General features: G+C 47.9%; 1 protein-coding gene across 1 annotated transcript in view; it reads left to right on the top strand.

Moving 5' to 3' along the window:
- The window catches only part of PTCHD2 (patched domain containing 2), a 52,547-nt gene that overhangs the window by 10,754 nt on the left and 23,810 nt on the right, over positions 1-17,983 (top strand). Inside the window, exons 2-3 of the mRNA XM_008589868.1 lie at positions 9,759-10,815; positions 11,473-11,692. Of these exons, the coding sequence (XP_008588090.1) occupies positions 9,762-10,815; positions 11,473-11,692 (1,274 nt within the window). The 5' untranslated portion in view covers positions 9,759-9,761. The remainder of the gene's footprint in view (positions 1-9,758; positions 10,816-11,472; positions 11,693-17,983) is intronic.

Below are 17,983 nucleotides of genomic sequence, written 5' to 3'. Positions count from 1 at the left end.
GTGTCCAGCAACGGATCGCAACCCTCAGTGTTGCCCCCGTACCGGACCGGGGACCGGCAACGGGATTGCAAACCTCGGTGTTGGTGTTGGTGTTGCTCCCGCGCCTCGCTCAGCCAGTGAGCGGGAACCGGTCTGTATGTGGGATCCGAACCCTCGGACGGGAGCGCCGCCACGCTTCCCAAGCGGCGCACTATCCAGTGCGCCACCGGGCCGGCCCCTAGAAGACTCTTGCAACATCCCTGGACCCACAGGTTGTGGTCTGGGTATGCTGGGGGCAGGAGAGGGATGGCAGTCTCCAAGCCTTCCCCAGAGCTAGGAAATGGCAGGTGGCCACGTGCTGTGTCCCAGTGAAGCTGATGGCACCCAGCACACAGCTATCTTGGCCATTGGCTATTTGGCCATTTCTGCTGCTTGGCCTGATGTTACAGCAGGACCCCTGCATGCAGCCCCTCCAGCTGTACAATAGCTTCTGGGTAGGGGTGAGGGGGAGCCCTCCCTCAGCATCTAGCTCTGCTTGCTCTGCCTCCTCTGATGGGGCACTGACAGAATCAGAGGCAGAGGATTTAGAGAGCATCTCTTCCCACCCACCATCTGGCAGATGGGGGAACTGCTCATCCAGAGATGTCAAGTGACTTTTTCCAGGTCACACAGCAAGCTGGTGGCTGGGCAGGTCCCTGCCTCCAGCCCCTGAGGCCACTTCTGCCACCCAGGCACCTGTCCCTGCTTCCTCCACCTCCCTTGTCCCTGAGCTTGAGCTGGAAGGAAAAGCCAAAGACGAGGACGCAGGGGAATTGTTTTACATATTTGTTAATTGGGTCTCAGAGAGAGAGAAGGGCCCAGAGCTCATCAGCCAAGAAGGAATCCAATTTGGCTTTTATGGCCATGGTTATTGGTCATATATTGTGGGGATCTTTTTATTTTTTATTAAACCAGCAGGCTGGGAGCTGGGGAGCTGGCCTGGCTGCTGGGCCCAATGGGCCCTCTGGGTTCTGCAGCTGCAGTCTCCAGCCTCACAAGCCAGGACTTGGGACTCAGGTGGGGGACAGGTGGTGGGAGGGGGACCTCCAAGGCATGCAATGAGGGTTTTTAGGAATCTTCTGACCCTTCAGGCCAGAGACTTGTGGGGCATCTGACAGCCTGGTCATATGTCACAGGTTCTATAAATGTTGCTGGTTTCATTAAGCTTTTATTTTATTTTTCTCAGTGATGCCGAGTCTGCTTCACGGGCTTCAGGGGCTGGGGCTTATGCATCTGGGCCGTGAGACCTGAGTGGGGCAGGTGGGGGTCGGCAGGAATGGGGAAGGGGCCAGAGGGGGTGAGTCAGGGTGGAATACCTTTTGGTATTAGAGCACAGTGGCTAAGAGAATGGGCTCTGATGGCTAAAAGAAATCTCCAGAGGCTCCAGTCCCCACCCTGCAAGCTGTCTTGTAGAGCTGAGGTTGGATCAGAGATGAGATAATAAGTTAAGTAGTGCTCAGTAGATGGTAAATCCCCACCCAAGCCTCTTGCAAGGGGTATGGCCAATAGTAAGCCCTTTACCTTCTATTTCCTTTCACTGCCTGGCCCTACCAGGAAAAGCTGGTTAGCAGATCTGGGGGACCTGTTTGTGTCCCCCTCTCTGGCCACAAAGTCCTGTTTCTGGCCCAAATACCATTATCTCTTCCCTTCTAATGGCTGGAGGAAGAGACACTCTGAGGAGTGAGCCCAGGCCAGAGATTCAATAGTCTGAGTCCTTCCCCAGAGGCAGGTGTGAGCCCCAGCAGGGGAAGGCCAAAGGCAGGCCACCTCCTGGAGGGAGCCACTGGGATCTGGGGAGGGTGACTGGGACAGCAAGGTCTTTCAAAGACTACCCACATCAGAATCACCTAAGGGGTGGTCTAAATATAGATTCCTGGACCTCATCCCCTGGGAGTCTGATCTGGTGTCTGGCCCCGATATTTTCATTTTAACAAGTATTCCTAATGACTCTGAGTCACATTAAAGTCCGAGGATCTCTGTGGCAGAGAAGAAAAGAGACTGTTCTGGTCAACTTGTAGATGTGCCCACAAGCAGGGGCCAGATTTGGGGATCTTTCCATCTGAGAGGTTCATAATAACTATACTAGCTGTTGTGATTCAGCAAGGGGGGGGGAAGTATCACCACGCCCATTTTACAGATGAGGAAACTGAGACTTTCCCAAGGCACATGGCCAGTGGCAGAGCCAGAGTTTGAACTCAGGACTATCTGATTGCAAAATCTATGCTTAATTCACCCCTTGTGCCCCAAATCAGATCCTGGTTGTTCAGTCCCTGATACCCTTCTTAGTGTTGGGAGGGCCAATTCTGCCCCACTGAGCCCGCTAGACAGAGAACACACAGAACAGGGAAAGTGGCGGTGGCTGTTGCACCCATTAACGCTGAGTTCCTCTGGTGCTGGCCAGGATGTTTCCTCGGGTGATATATTGACCAGAGCAAAGCCTGTTTGCCTGATATATATTGAGCTGCTGGGTTTATGAGTCAGTGCCCACAGTGTCCTCACCAGCTGTCAGCCTGGGGAGACCAGCTGTCTTCCATCCGCTTCATCTCTGCAGCCCACCTTTCTCTGAGAAATGAGGGGCTTGGACAGGCTCACCACAGAGCCCCCACCCTACTCCCTTCCCTCCCTACCCGCTCTTGGGCTCCCAATAAATAAGCCCAGATTTCTTTTGCGGAGAGGAACGGTCATGTGAATTCCTCTGAATTTCCCACTGGCAAATTGAGCCAACAAGGATGGTGTTTCTTGGGGGCCAGCAGGTCTGATGGGGAGCAGGTGCAGGGGCCTGCTTCAGCTGCAGCCACAGAGCCAGGTTCCCCAGAGCAGGGCAGGGAGGATGGGGTGGTAGATTTAGGATTGTATTGCCGGGAAAAGGGCTCAGACAAGTGCAGAAAGTTACACAGCCACACCCCTTCCTCTGTGGACTTGGAGGGTATTCCTTGGCTCTGTTGCCATTTTCACCTGAGATTCTGGGGAGGACTTGGGACTTCTTGAGGGAAGACTCTGGGAGGGCCCTAGGATCATGCTGCTGGGACAAGGCTCCCTGCTTCACCCCCACTTTCCCTCTGAGATGTTCCATGCCCCATTGTATTAGTTGGGGTTCTCCAAAGAAACACAAACGATTTACGAGAGAGAGATTAAGGTATTGGTTTATGTGATTAGGGAGGCTGAGAAGCCCCAAGATCTGCAGTCATCAAGCTGGAGACCACAAGAGTGAATGTGTAGTTCTAGTCTGAGTTCAAAGGCCTGAGAACCAGGAGAGCCAGTGGTGTAAGCTCCAATCCAAAAGCTGGCAGGCTCAAGACCCGAGAAGAGCTGATGTTTCAGCTTGAGTCTGAAGGCGAGAAAAGACCAATGTCCCAGCTCAAGCAGGCAGCAGGAAGAGGTCTTACTCAGCCTTTTTGTTCTATTCAGGTCTTCACACGATTGGATGGGGCCCACCCATGCTAGGAACGGCAATCTGCTTAATCAGTCTACAATTCAAATGTTAATCTTATCCAGAAACACAGACACACCCAGAATTATGGTTGGCCAAATGTCTGGGCACCCCATGGCCCAATCAAGCTGACACATGGAATTGGCCATCACACCCATTTCCCATTGAAGGGAAGGCTAAGCTTCCAAGGTGGGTGGAGACTTCCTTTATGTTATATCCTGTGTTGTCACCTACTGAAAGCAGAATGGCCAAGACCTGAGTGATTTCAGGTGTTATAGGGATGGTGTAAACTTGCTAAGAGACAATGGGTTTCTTCAGTTGAGTGTTGACATCTCAGCTCTCAAGGAACTCAAAGGTTGCCTGGAATAGCAAAAAGGGCCTGGGCTTTGGGATCAGTGTACCTGAGGCTCAAACTCTAGTTCTGCCTCTTTTTAGGTATGTGACCACAAGGAGTCACTTAACCTCTCTGATTCAGATTTTTCTTTTGTAAAATGAGAATGTTCATAATGCCTCCCTTGCAGGGCTGATGTGAGGATGAGAGAGGATGGATAAAGAATACTGGGCACATGGTAGGTGCACAGCTAATTATTACAATTATCTTAATGGGTGTCAGAGCTTCTACACTGAGCTAGTTGGGCTTTTGGCTTCACTCTATGTGTGTGATTTTGCCCCAATTTTATCACCATGTCTCTAATGCTTCTCCAGCATCCTGGCCTGAGATGGAGCATCCAGGTCTTGGGGAAGGGTTTGGGGTTCTGGATGACAGCACATAGCTGGTGCCTCTGGGGGTGGCCGATTCTCAGAATATGGGGTGTCAGGACTTAGGACAGTGGTGCCCAGGAGGGGGCAAGGCCTCCTCTTCTTTTCTCGCTTCTCCACCTCAGATAAGCTGAATCCACCACAGGGGGACAGACCCATAACCAGGAAGCAGAGAAGGACACAATGTCCCCGCTTGAGCATATCAGGGGTACATGGAGCTATTTGGCTCAAAATACCTCATTTTGAACTTCTGTTCAAATCTCTCAACACAAGCGTGAGAGAATCAAAGACCCAGAGATGTTCATGGACCGGAGCTGAGCGAGGGAGGCAAGACCCCCCACACCGAGCAAGGAAGAAAAAGCTGATTAGCTCCTAACTGCCGTTAAATGATATATACGTATACGTATTTTAAGTCAAATCTGCATGTCTAATGTGATTTTTTGATTACATTTTAATAGTCTGGCTGGGATGGGGGAACGAAGAAGGAAGGTTTCGTCATCCTTCTCCAGAAGGAGGGAAGCTGTAAACAGGGTGGTGGGGAGGTGTCACATGCCTGGGAGCCAAACGAGGCCCACGGGGGGCTGGACTGTCTTTGAGGCAATGAAACCTCCCACCAAAGTCCCATTCTTTCCAGATGAGGAAGACTATCTGGCTTGTGACTTGAAGAATGCCTTTTCCCTTAGACTTTAAAAATAGCTTCCCTATTTTGACTCTGTGGGTCCATGGTGCCACCTTCTCCAGGCCTGGCTGTTCCCTGGGGCTGCCTCAAGCTCCCCCCAGAATCTGGTGATGGAGTAGAATGACAACTTTGAACCAAGAATCCTGGTCCTGCCACTTATAATACAACCTTGGATAAGTCCTTTCTCCTCACTGGGTGGGTCTCAGTTTCCCCATGTGTGAAGTGAAGGTGTTGGAACTAGGTATGCATCTGAGGTTCCTTCTGGGTCCGATGGGCCATGATCTACTTCTTCCTCATTTAAAGATCCCTCTCTCCATCTCAGGTGAATGGGAGATTCCACACACATTCACCCACCGGGCATTTGCCAACTCCCTCTGTCCCAAGATCCTTCCGTGTCCTCCCTGGGCTCTCTCCTGCTACAACTTGAGCCAACTCTCCTTGGTTTCTCTTCTTGGAGGGCAGAGCCCCCCTCCCATGCCTATTACAGTAACTCCTCAAAGAACTGAAGGCTGTTAGTAAATCCCTTCCACATACATACGCACACATTCTACTTTTAAATAACATTTATTTCTGATTCTAAAAGTAAGGCTGTACCTGATATTGCAGAAAAATTGGAAACAGACAAGTATAAAGGAAAAAGTTTAAATCACCCACAATCCTCCTAAACAGCAATAACCACTATTAATGGGGTTTTTTAAAAAATGTATATATGTGTGGATTTTTATCGTTGCTGTTACAAAATTGGGATTTTGCTGCAGATGTGGTTTGGGTTGACCTGGCCTTGAAACTGAGTGAGGTTCTTCCTTTCAAAGCTCCCTAAGATCTGCTGTTCTCTTTTAAGCCGCTGCCCCACCGGCCTTTCCCGGGAGGAGGAAGACCTTGTGCAGTGGATGTGTGTCCACGTTGGTTCATGGGCCCCCGGGAGGCCCAATGTTCAAATCTTGACTACCTCTGAGAGAGAGAGAGACAGAGACAGAGAGAGGGATAGAAACAGAGAGAAAGACAGGGTGTTGGTCACCAAGAAGGTGAACCCTCGCAGGGCCCACCCTAAAGAGATCATAAAGGAATGATCACAGTCTCTCGAGATCACAGTCCTACTTCGGGCTCTTTGTCTGAGTCAGTGACAGGTACCACACGAGCCACCCTTAGTTCCCTTTCACGGAGCAGCTGGAGCTCCTTGCTAAGCTAATCAATTCCCATCATTTGAGAAAAGAAAACAAATTTACCATTTGCTGCCAATCTTGCCTGCTGTGGAGGGGCCTGGGAGAGGGTTACTGGCTGAGATGTTGCTGTCAGATGCCCACCCACCAGCAGGGCCTCAGTTTTAATTGGGGAAGGGGACTCTCAGATCATGCCTACCCTCCTTGGTCTGCAGACTGGGAAGTGGGAATGCCTGGGAGTCTGGGGCTTCTTGGAGACTCCAGGGAACATCACTGCTGGAGGAACCTGGGCCTTTGCCATCCCACTTCCAGGTGGGGAAGACAGGGCCTCACGAGGGGACAGGACATACCCGGGGCCACACAGGAAGTTGGTGGCTGAGCCAGGCCTGGAAACGTGTCGGCTGACCACCAGTCTGGTGTGATTTCCCATATGGCAGCTTTTCATTTCAGGGGTGGACTGAGAAGGCAGGTATGGGGGTGGGGAGGGGGCGTGAAAGACCAAGAACTCATCAAGTCTATTTCCTGCCTTGTCATTTCACACTCTTCCGGGTCCTTCCCAACCCAGAGGAAACTGTACTCTCCGCCTTCCACTTGTATTGCTTGGGGTGACTGTTCTTCCCGTCCAGGAGAAAGCTCTATCAACTGTCTAACCCAAGTGCTTCAGAGACGCCTTTTCCTTCCTTCCTTCACTACATACGAGTATCTGCTAAGCACTGACACTGCCCCTCCCCTGGGAGTATTTCAAGCCACAGGAACCCAGCAGGCAACATGACAGCCAAGTCCCTGCTTCCTTAGAACTCACGTCCACCCGGCCGTGGGGCTCTCGCTGGGAGGCAGAGCGGCTGCACCCAATTGTCTGGTCACTTATCTAGTCACTTAAATGCAGCAAATGCTGCCTTCAGGGGATGGAGTCACACGTATGGAACAGGGCTCCACTGTAGTCATTCCAAGTACTATTGCTGTTGACAAACCCTCCCCAAACACAGCGATGTATAACAACCATTGCATTGTGCTGGTGGATTCTATGGGTCAGGACAGGGCTCAGAAGAGGGTGGCTTAGCTCTGCTCCATGGTATCTGGGCCTCAGCTGGGAGGACCTGAAGGCTGGGGGTTACTCAATGATGGGGGTGGGGGCTGGGATGATGTGGAGGCAACTTCACTCACATGTTCACATCATGTGGTGGCTAATGTCTGCTGTCAGGTGGGTTGTCAGCAGGAGCCCCTCCATGTGGTTTCTCTGCAGGGGCTAGTCTGGGCTTCCTCACAGCATGGCGGGTGGGTTCTGAGAGAGCCAGGAGGAAGCTGCATCTCTCTTTATTACCTGGCCTCAGAGGTCACAGAGCACCACTCCTGCCACAATCACAGCCCACCCAAATTTAAGGGAAAAGAGTGCAGACGTTACCTCTTGATGGGAGAAGTAGCAAAGTCACATCATGAGATAATACAACCTGCTCCATGGGTCTTTTAGGCATTCACAGCTTTGGGGGGCTGGGGGGGATAGAGTATAAAAGAATAGTAGTTGTCATTTCCCAAGCACTTATACCTACCAGGCACTGTAATCAACCCATTGTGTTCATTATCCAACAACCTCTGTGGTGAGTTCTGCCATCCCCACCCTGCAGACAGGAAGACTGAGGCTCAGAAAGGCTAAACTGCCTGCCCTAAGTCATACAGCTGGGATCTGCACCCAAATCTGTCTGCCTCCAAAGCCATATAGCTCTTAACACTGCTACTCTGCCTCTCTCTCCCTGTCCCTAAGTCGTTTTTGCCCCCAGGCAAAGTGTGACAAGGATGATGAGAAGCTTAGATAGGCAGCTGGGGGCTTCAGATCTCAGGAGCCTTCTTGGTAGATGTGACACTTGAGCAAGGCCTTGAAAGATGAGTTAGATTTGGACACCGGGGAAGGGGGTGACATTCCTGGTGGAGTAGCATTGGGATAGGGGAGCCCTCAAGTTACCCAGGGAGTGTGGCTGTGACCCAGAATCTTGGCCTTTGACACCTCAAACACCAGCACATGGTAAACAGCCCCTCACAAGGCAGGCTGATGCCAGGGGCAGGGCAGATGGATTTAGTCCCAAGAAAGAGTGCAGGGTGTCTGCTGCCTGCCCCCCCACCCCCCGCCCACTGCAGTGCCATCAGCTTCGTCCTTCTGAGGCTAGGAATGGGCAGAGGATCCCCCCATCCCACCTCAACAGCTCCACGTGCAGACTAGGCTTTCCCCTTTGGAGATGGGGTGAGTCTGAGTGGCCTCTGGTGCACAGACAGATTGGGTCTCTGAACAGTCTGCATCCCCTTGGCAGGCCAGCAGGCTCGCTGTAGGGCATCGCAAACGGGAAGTTTATTTATCTCATTGATAGGAATCTTCGATATTACAGGGCAGTTCCCGCCCCTTCCAGGCCTCTCATGTCTTCTGCTGTACACTCTCCTCACCCATCCACCCACGCCCCTACCCCTGTCCTTTCTGTTTCCCTCCTCTTTCGTTTCTCTATTTGCGTCTGTCTCCTCCCCCCACCCCCACCATTCCACTCTCCTCTGTCTCTCTCCTCTTACCATCCATCTCTATCTTGAATCTCTCCCATGTCTGCCTCTGTTTCTCTCCTTCCCCTAGCCCCTCTCTTCCTCACTTTCTCTGGACTGACCCCCTCTCTTCCCGGACAGACTGTCTAATTGAAATGGAGCACTCCAGAGAATGTTAATAGGAAAGGCAGCATTAATTAGCCAGCTCCGGCATAATTAGCTTCCTCCTCTCACTGCCTGGTGTCTAACTGGATAATGAGTCTCTCTCCATCCAAACAGAGGGCAGGCAGGACAAGGGGGACAGGCCATGCCCAGGGATGCCGGAAGGCCTCCTGCTTTTGGGCAACTCTGCTGGAGTCCTTGGGCTGCCTGGCCCTGCCCTGTCCTGCCAGGCCCTCCTGCTGCTTGTGCTCAAGTCTCAGGGAGGCAGATGCCTGGCCCCTGCCCGTGCCCAAAGGTTTGGTGTTGCTGGAGCTGCATATTAAGTGCTCTGAGCCTGACAAAACAGTAGCTGCAGCTGCAGCATCCCAGAAAGGGGGTGGGGAGCTATTGAGGGTTCTCCAGGAGAGCTGTGACAGGCACCTAGCCCTGGCACACATCCATGGGCAATGGCTGAGCACCCAGAGGGGAGCAAAAACAAAATCTGCTTTTGTGACAGATAATAGCTAATGTACTACACAGACTGCAGAGTACTTCCACCTCTGACACTTTTGTGATTGACCCCACGATATTGTGAGGCAAGAATGACCACTTCTGTCTTATAGAAGAGGACTCCGAAGTTCAGAGAGGCCCACTGTCTTGCTATTGTTTACTCTGCCAGGACCAAAACCAGGGACTGTCTGATTTCAAAGATCATGTTCTTTCTCTTCTACCCTGATACTTCCCGAAGGTACTTTATAGCCGCTTATTAAACAAAAGTGGTTGCAGTGGAGTCACATCTTACATTGGCCTTGAGTTCTCAAGCTGAAGAATGCAGCAAAAATTAATAAATCATTTGAAATAACAGAATTTTTCTTTCTGTTTTGCACACAAGTGGTTGAATTCAGTTGAGTTACATGCCTGCTTGATGCAGTTCCATTGTCGTATTAGCATTTGGTTACGAGTGGGCAGGGTTGGTACCCAGGGTTGGGCGAATGCCCCGCAGGGCACCATGACCTCCTTCTCTCTAGTGGCTGATCCTCTCCCTCTCCTGTAGGCTATGGACACGGAGGATGACCCCTTGCTGCAGGATGTGTGGCTAGAGGAGGAGCAGGAGGAGGAAGAAGGAACGGGTGAGACCTTTAGGGGGGCCCAGAAGCCAGGGCCCCGACCTGGGGCAGGGGTGCAGTGTTGCTGGCGGCGCTGGACCTTGCCTTCCCTGCCCCCGACCTTGGGCTTCTGGAGTACCCTGGGCTGGGCCTTCACCAATCCGTGCTGTGCGGGGCTGGTGCTCTTCCTGGGCTGCAGCATCCCCATGGCCCTGTCAGCCTTCATGTTCCTCTACTACCCGCCACTGGACATTGACATCTCCTACAACGCCTTTGAGATCCGCAACCACGAGGCTTCCCAGCGTTTTGACGCCCTCGCCTTGGCACTCAAGTCCCAGTTTGGATCCTGGGGGCGCAACCGGCGCGACTTGGCCGACTTCACCTCGGAGACGCTTCAGCGCCTCATCTCAGAGCAGCTGCAGCAGCTGCATCTCGGCAACCGCTCGCGACAGGCCTCCAGACCCCCTCGCGCTGTTCCTGTGGCCACTCGGGACACCTCTGCGGCCCAAAAGCCATCAGCCAATCGGAGCAGGCGTCTTCGGCGTGAGACCCCGCCCCTGGCAGATCTGGCAGCCAACCAGGGGCCAGACAAGAATGGGCGGTGCCAGCCCAGTGCCCCGCCCCCCGCGGCAGCCACGGCCAATCAGAGCCGTGCCCGCAGGGGCGCCTCGCACTGGGACTACTCACGCGCATACGTGAGCGCCAACACCCAGACGCACGCGCACTGGCGCATCGAGCTCATCTTCCTGGCGCGCGGGGACGCGGAGCGCAACATTTTCACCAGTGAGCGGCTGGTCACGATCCACGAGATTGAGCGCAAGATCATGGACCACCCGGGTTTCCGGGAGTTCTGCTGGAAGCCCCACGAGGTGCTCAAGGACCTGCCGCTCGGCTCCTACTCCTACTGCTCCCCGCCCAGCTCGCTCATGACCTACTTCTTCCCCACTGAGAGGGGTGGCAAGATCTACTACGACGGCATGGGCCAGGACCTGGCCGACATCCGGGGTGAGCAGGCCTGGGAGCGGCTGGGGCGGGGCCTGGGAGCGGCCGGGGCGGGGCCAGGATGAGGCTGGGGCGGGGCCTGGGGGCGGCTGGGGCGGGGCTTGGCCCTGGACGTCGTGCTTTAGGAGCTTGTAGGAGACTTGACCTTGAGCTGGGGGTTTGGTCAGAGGAAGATAGCAAAGAGACTGGGGTTGAAGGAAGACTGAGGTCGGGTCAGTTTTAGGTAAATTAGGGATGGGACTTGAGGAAGGATGGGGCAGGGCCATAGAAGGGTTATGAGGCTGCGGTGGCATTTGTGTGTGCCTTTTACGGGAGGACGTTGGTGGGGCAAGACCCCGGGAGGAGGGACTAAAATGAAACTAGAAGGTGGAGTTATAGGACTGCAGAGACTGAGCCTTGGGATGAGGTGAGATTCAAAGTGGAACAAAAATGTAAAGTTAGTGGAAGCTGCCAGAGCAGGTCTTAGGGGGCTACTCCTCTTGGGAAGCTGTGGGTTCTCCAAGCCGTCCCTCTGTCCCATTAGGGACCTTTCGAGGCAGCCTGAGTGGGAGTTTCCTAGCTCCTTAGAAAGGGGTGAGGTGGTGAGGAGGGCAGGATGGCCTTGGGAGGGAGGGGGCTGGTGGGAGCTGAGCCCTTTGAGCCCGCACCCTGCCCCTGCAGGCTCCCTAGAGCTGGCCATGACTCACCCTGAGTTCTACTGGTACGTGGACGAGGGCCTTTCCGCAGACAATCTGAAGAGCTCCCTCCTGCGCAGCGAGATCCTGTTTGGAGCACCCCTGCCCAACTACTACTCAGTGGATGACCGCTGGGAGGAGCAACGGGCCAAGTTTCAGAGCTTCGTGGTCACCTATGTGGCCATGCTGGCCAAGCAGTCTACTAGGTAGGAAGTCCAGCCACACCCTGGTGTGTGCCTGTCCTTGTGTTTACCAGAAAAGGGCTATATTAGGGTAAGGAATTGGTTTTCAGGTGCCTGTTACTCATAAACCCCAGATCTTCTTCCCCACGGTCTTTTTCCCTGGGAAGTTTTTCTTCCCAAAACAGGGGCAGAGCCAGGTACATCCTTGCTGTCACTCTGACGAGTGAAAGGCCCCCCATCTTGATCACTGCTAATGGTTAGTGAACATGACAGTTCTGGGGAAGTAAGAAATCCCAGAATTCTTGCCCTAAAGGTCATGTCTGTTGACTTTCTCCTGAGATGGTGCTGGAGGTCTTTCTGGAAAGAGTACTGGCCAGGGAGTAAGGATTTCCTCCCAGCCTCTAATACCCAGGGAGACAGTGGGCAAGTCACTACTCCTCTAGGCATCAGTGTTCCTACTTGGCAAATGGTGATGATCATTCCTGCTTCCCTTCTGAAGTCATTAGGAAGAGACGAACTAACAGACGTGAAAGTGCTTTGGGGTGGAAGGTGCTTAGGGATGGTGTGTCCAGGAATACAACTGGGTCCCTCCCCTCCAGGACAGTTCTGCTGGGCATTAATTCCAATGTCCTCTCAGTCCCTTGACCTGACAGGCCCATCCCAGGCACAGGGAGAATCATTCTGCCTGAAATACCCTTGTTCCTTCCATTCCTCATCTATTATATTAAGCAACTACTATAATAATCAGAGCTAACGTTTATTGAGCACTTAGTCTGTGCCACACACTGTTTGTTCTAAGCCCTTTATCCTCATTATCTCATTCAATTCTCACACCAACCCAGTGAGGTATGTGCTACTATGATTATCTCCATTTTATAGTTGAGAAAACTGAGGTCCAGCACAATTAAGTAAGTTGTCCCAAACTTTAAAGCTCATAAGTGGTGGAGCAGGTTTCAGATCCAGGCCTTCTAATCCAGAGCCCTCACCCCTTGTGTTTTTAATGCCATTTGCTGTGCTAGGAGCCTTCTTCCTTCCCTACTTCTTTGCCAGGCAAACTCCTGTTCATCTGTTAAGACCCAACTTGGGCAACTTCTCCCTGAGGCTGGATCAAATGCCTGTCAGGAAAGAGCACACACAGACTTTGGAGTTAGGTATATGTGGGGTCAGTTACTCCACTTTAGGCAAAACCCCTGCCCTTAGGAAAAAAGCCACTCTTTCCCATGCCCTCCCACTAGAGCTTCATATCGATGGTGACAACCAGGGCCCTGTAGACTTGACTTTAGTGCCTTCTTTATTCTATTATTGGTTACCTGAGAGAGGGCAATATGCACCTTGACTTATTACAGAATAATACAAATTGTTACTTTTACTATTTTCCTGATAATACTAGAATCTTAACATGTTTACTGCATTTATTGTCTTAAGGCCTTTTGTGGTTTTTGTTGCATGCATTTTAATTCTATATACATGTTAAATCCTATAAGATATTACATTATATAGAGTCTTTACTTATTTATGTTTATTCACATATTTACCTTTTCTGTTACTCTTCATTACTTTCTACAATTTCATGTTTCCCTCTGCGATCATTTTCCTTGTGTAAAGAATTCTCTTTAGCATTTTTTGTAGTGCAGGTTTGCTGGTGATAAATTTTCTGTTTAGCCAGGACACATCTTTATTTTACTTAAATCTTTGAAGTATATTTTTGTTGTATAGAATTATAACTTGGCTATTTGCTTTTAATACCTTAAAGATGTCACACTCCATTGTTTTCTGACTTCCATCAGTTCTGTAGAAAAGTCAACTGTAAATCTTTTTTTGTTGCTCCTTTAAAGGATTGTCATTTAGTCTCTGACTGCTTTTAAGATTTCTCTTTGTCCTTGATTTCACCAGTCTTACTATGATGTATGCTGGAGTGTTTTCTCTGTCATTGTTTTGTTTTGTTTTGTTTTGTTTTGAATGTGTTTTGTTTGGGGTCACAGAGCTTTTTGAATCTGTAGGTTGATAAGTGTAATCAGTTTTAGAAAATTCCTGGCTGTTATATTTTCAGATATTGCTACTACCTTGTTCTCTGTCCCCTCTCCTTTTAGTACTCTAATTACACAAATGTTAGATCTCTTCACTGAGTCCTATGTGTCTTTAATGCTCTTTTCTAGGTTTTATCTATTTTTTTTTTTCTTTTTCTGTTTTGGTTTAGATATTACAGTTCACTGATCCTGTCTTCTGTTTGTCTAATCTTCCCTTTAATGTCTATTGAGTTTTTGATGTTAATGTTCTATTTTTCTGTTGAAAATTTCCACTTGACTCCTTGTTATAGATCTAAATCACTGGTGAAATTCTTCATCATTTTATTTATTTTGTCCACTTCTTCCTCTTTGTTCTTGAACTTATAGTTATTTTAAAGTTTTCATCAGCTAACTTTCAATTATGGATAACCTGTGAGTTTGTTTCTGTGGTCTGTTCTTTCACTTGGTTTTGGGTCATGTGGTCTTGCCTGTGGGTATGTCTGGTAATTTTTATTAAGAGATTAACATTTTATTAAGTGATTAACATTGTGTATAAAAAACACAGAGGTTCAGATAATGTTATTTCCCGCAGAGAAGATTTATCTTTCCCTTCAGTAGGCAGTTGTGGCTGATAACCTTAAACAGTCAGTGACTGCACTGAGTTGAGGATGGCTCACAGCCCTGAAAAGTCTGAGTCTATTCCTTCTTTGTCCTAGGCTAAGATTTTTAACAGAGAGTATGGTGTTTTCTGAAGAGTTCCTTCCTCTGACAGATTTCACACTCTAATCTTTGTCTCTAAAAGCTGTTAAAAAAAAAAAACCCTCTACTCTGCTTTTTCAGAGGCTTTCTGCTTAGGTTTTTATAGCCTCAGGCCCCACACAGTTCCATTCTTCAGCAGAAGTACTGAGGGGGAAAGTGGCCATGTGCTCTGCTGGTCTGTAAGTCTCTGACCAAAGCTCTGTTAGTTTAACTGTCTCCCAGCCAAGATTTTCAGCCCTCTGCCCATGTTCACAATCTGAAAATGCTTCCAGGGTAAACACAGCTGTAGAAGGGCAGCTTACCTTTCCTAGGTTCTCCCCTTTCTATATTCTTAGCCCTCTAGTTTTTATTACTTAAGCAACTCTCTGCTGTCATCACAGATGATTTCTGAATTTTATCTGACATTTTAGTAGTTCTAGGCAAAGACACTGGTCTTCCATGGACTATACTTTTCTACTCGAGAGTAAAAGTTTCAGCCTGTGTCTTTTCATAGCCAGCAACTAGGACAGGACCTGGAACCTAGAAGACATTCTATAAATGCTATACAAATTAATGTGTGAATGAATAAATGATTGATTTAACTTGCAATTTTCTACTCTCATGAAAGGTCAATTAACCTATTTAATCCAAAAGTAAATAATCCAGAGATCTTTTCTACTTGACTTTAAAATGTCGCATTCGTGTTTTTTAATAGCTTTATTGAGGTATAATTGACATACAAACAACTACACATATTTAAACTTTACAATTTGGTTAGTTTTCACACATATATACACCGTGAAACCTTCAACACAATCAAGATAGTGAACATATCTGTCACCACCAATGTGTTTCCTCATGTTACCTTAATAAAGGGTCCATCCCAATCCTGCCTCCCCACCCCCACACTAGGCAACCACTCTCTGGTTTTGATCATTACATATTGGTTTTTATTTTCTGGAGTTTTATATACATGGCTTCTGTCTTAGTCCATTTTCTGTTTCTATAACAGAATAACACAGACTGGGTAATTTATAAATAATAGAAATTTATTTCTCACAGTTCTGGAGGCTGGGAAGTTCAATATCAAGATACCAGCATCTTGCAAGGGCCTCCTTGCAGAGTCATCCCATGGCAGAAGGGCAAAGAAAGGGCGAGAAAAGAGCAAGAGATCACACTCGCAACCTCAAGACCTCTTATAATCAGCATTAATTCATTCATGAGAGTGGAGCTCTCATGGCCTAAAAACCTCTTAAAGGTCCCACAAGCTCTTCTCGATGCTGTTACATTGGGTATTAAGTTTCCAATACATGAACTTCAAACCATAGCAGCATCATTTAGTACATACACTTTTAACTGGACTCTTTCATTTTGTCTAGTTATTTTGAGTTGTATCCATGTTGTTGCATGTATCAATAGTTTATTTTTTAAGTTCTGCATAGTATTCCATTGTATGGAGATGCCACATTTTGTTCATTCACTTACCTGTTGATGGATATTTGGGTTGTTTCCAGGTTCAGCTATTACAGATTAAGCTACTATGAACACATTCATGTACCAGCCTTTGTGTGGACGTATATTTTCACTTGTCTTAGATAAATATCTAGGGGTGAAATGACTGGATCATATAGTAGGTGTATGTTTAACTTTTTAAGGAACTGCTAAAACTGTTTTCTAAATTGGTCATAGCATTTTACATTCCCACCAGCAGTGTATAAGAATTCCAGTTCTCCCACATCCTTTGTAATGCTTGATATGGTCAGTTTAAAAATTTTTAGACATTCTAATATGTGTGTAGTGGTATCTTACTGTGGTTTTAATTTGCATTTCCCTAATTACTAGTGATGCTGGGAATCTTTTCATGTGTTTATTTGACATTCATTTTTCTTCTTTGGTGAACTGTCTATGCAGATCTTTTGCCCATTTTTAGTTTAGGTTTTACACTTAGTACAATGATTTTCCATTTTGAGTCAATTTTTGTGTATGGTGCAAAGTATGGATATCATGTGGATATCCAATTGTTCCAAAGACTATTTTTTCTCTACTGAATTGCTTTTCCACCTTGGACAAAAATCTATTGTCCATATATGTGTCGGTCTGTCTCTGGACTTTGTATCTTATTCCATTGATCTCTTCTTCTATCTGTACACTAGAACCACACTGTCTTGATTATTGTAGCTTTATACCAAGTCTTGAAATCCAATAGTGTTTGTCTTCCAACATTATTCTTTTTTTTTTTTTTTGAAGTTGCTTTAGTTATTCTAGGTTCTTTGCATTTCCATATGAATTTTGGAATCAGCTCATCTATTTCTACGAAAAAAAAGAATAATAATAAAGTCTGCTGGGATCTTGATTGTGATTATGTGGAATCTCTAGATCAGTCTGAGGAGAACTAACATCATAATATTGAGTCTTCCAACCCATGACTATAAACTATCTGACATCTTTTATCCCTAAGTATTTCATATTTCTATGTTATTGTAAGTAGTGGTATTTTTAAAATTCCAATCCCAATTGTTAGTTGCCGGTATTTAGAAACACAATTAGTTTTGTGTCCCATAACCTTGCTAAACTAACATTAGTTCTTGTAGATTTTTTGTGTGTAATTTTTTTATAGATTCCATTGGATTTTCTATATAGGTAATCATATTTCTTGCTAATAGATACAGTTTTACTCCTTCTTTTCCAATTTGGATTCCTTTTATTTCTTTTTCTTGCCTGATTGCACTGGCTAGCACCTCCAGAACAATATTGAATAGAAGTGATGAGAGTGGAAGTTTCTGTCTGATCAAAGTATATAGGTTTTTTTGTAGGTGTCCTTGAAGAGGTTAAGGAAGTTCCTTTCTACTCCTAATTTGCTGGCAGTATCATCAGTAATGAATATTGGACTTTTTTCAGATGTTTTTGTTGCATCTGGAGAGATAGTCATATAGTTTCTTCTTTTTTAGTATAATATGGTGAATTATATTGATTGAACTGTTCATTCCTCGGTAAACCCCCCTTGATCATGATGTCTTATCTTTTTCATATAGTGTTATATTCTATTTATATTGTGTATTTGTGGACACAATATGCTTATCATAGACACTGTACTATAGTTGTCTTGTAATATCTTTGTCTGATTTTGGTATCAGGGTAATTGTGACATCATAGAATGGGTTAGGAAGTATTCCCTTTTCTTCAGTTTTCTGGAGAGTTTGTATAGAAGTGGTATTAGTATTATTTCTTCCTTAAATGTTTGGTAGAATTTGCCAATAAAACTGTCTGGGCCTGAAGTTTTCTTTTTTTTTTTGTCTTTTGTCTTTTTTCCGTGTCCGGCAACGGATCGCAACCCTCAGTGTTGCCCCCGTACCGGACCGGGGACCGGCAACGGGATTGCAAGCCTCGGCGTTGCTCCCGCGCCTCGCTCAGCCAGTGAGCGGGAACCGGTCCGTATGTGGGATCCGAACCCTCGGACGGGAGCGCCACCGCGCTTCCCAAGCGGCGCACTATCCAGTGCGCCACTGGGCCGGCCCTAGTCAAGGTGCTTTTTAAGATCATCTTCACAATTTCTTCTGTGGCTATCAATATA

Source organism: Galeopterus variegatus, unplaced genomic scaffold (assembly GCF_000696425.1).
Source record: "Galeopterus variegatus unplaced genomic scaffold, G_variegatus-3.0.2 Scaffold138, whole genome shotgun sequence".
Classification (NCBI taxonomy): Eukaryota; Metazoa; Chordata; class Mammalia; order Dermoptera; family Cynocephalidae; genus Galeopterus; species Galeopterus variegatus.
Note: the sequence above shows the minus strand (reverse complement) of the source record. Positions and strands in the feature narration are given on the sequence as shown.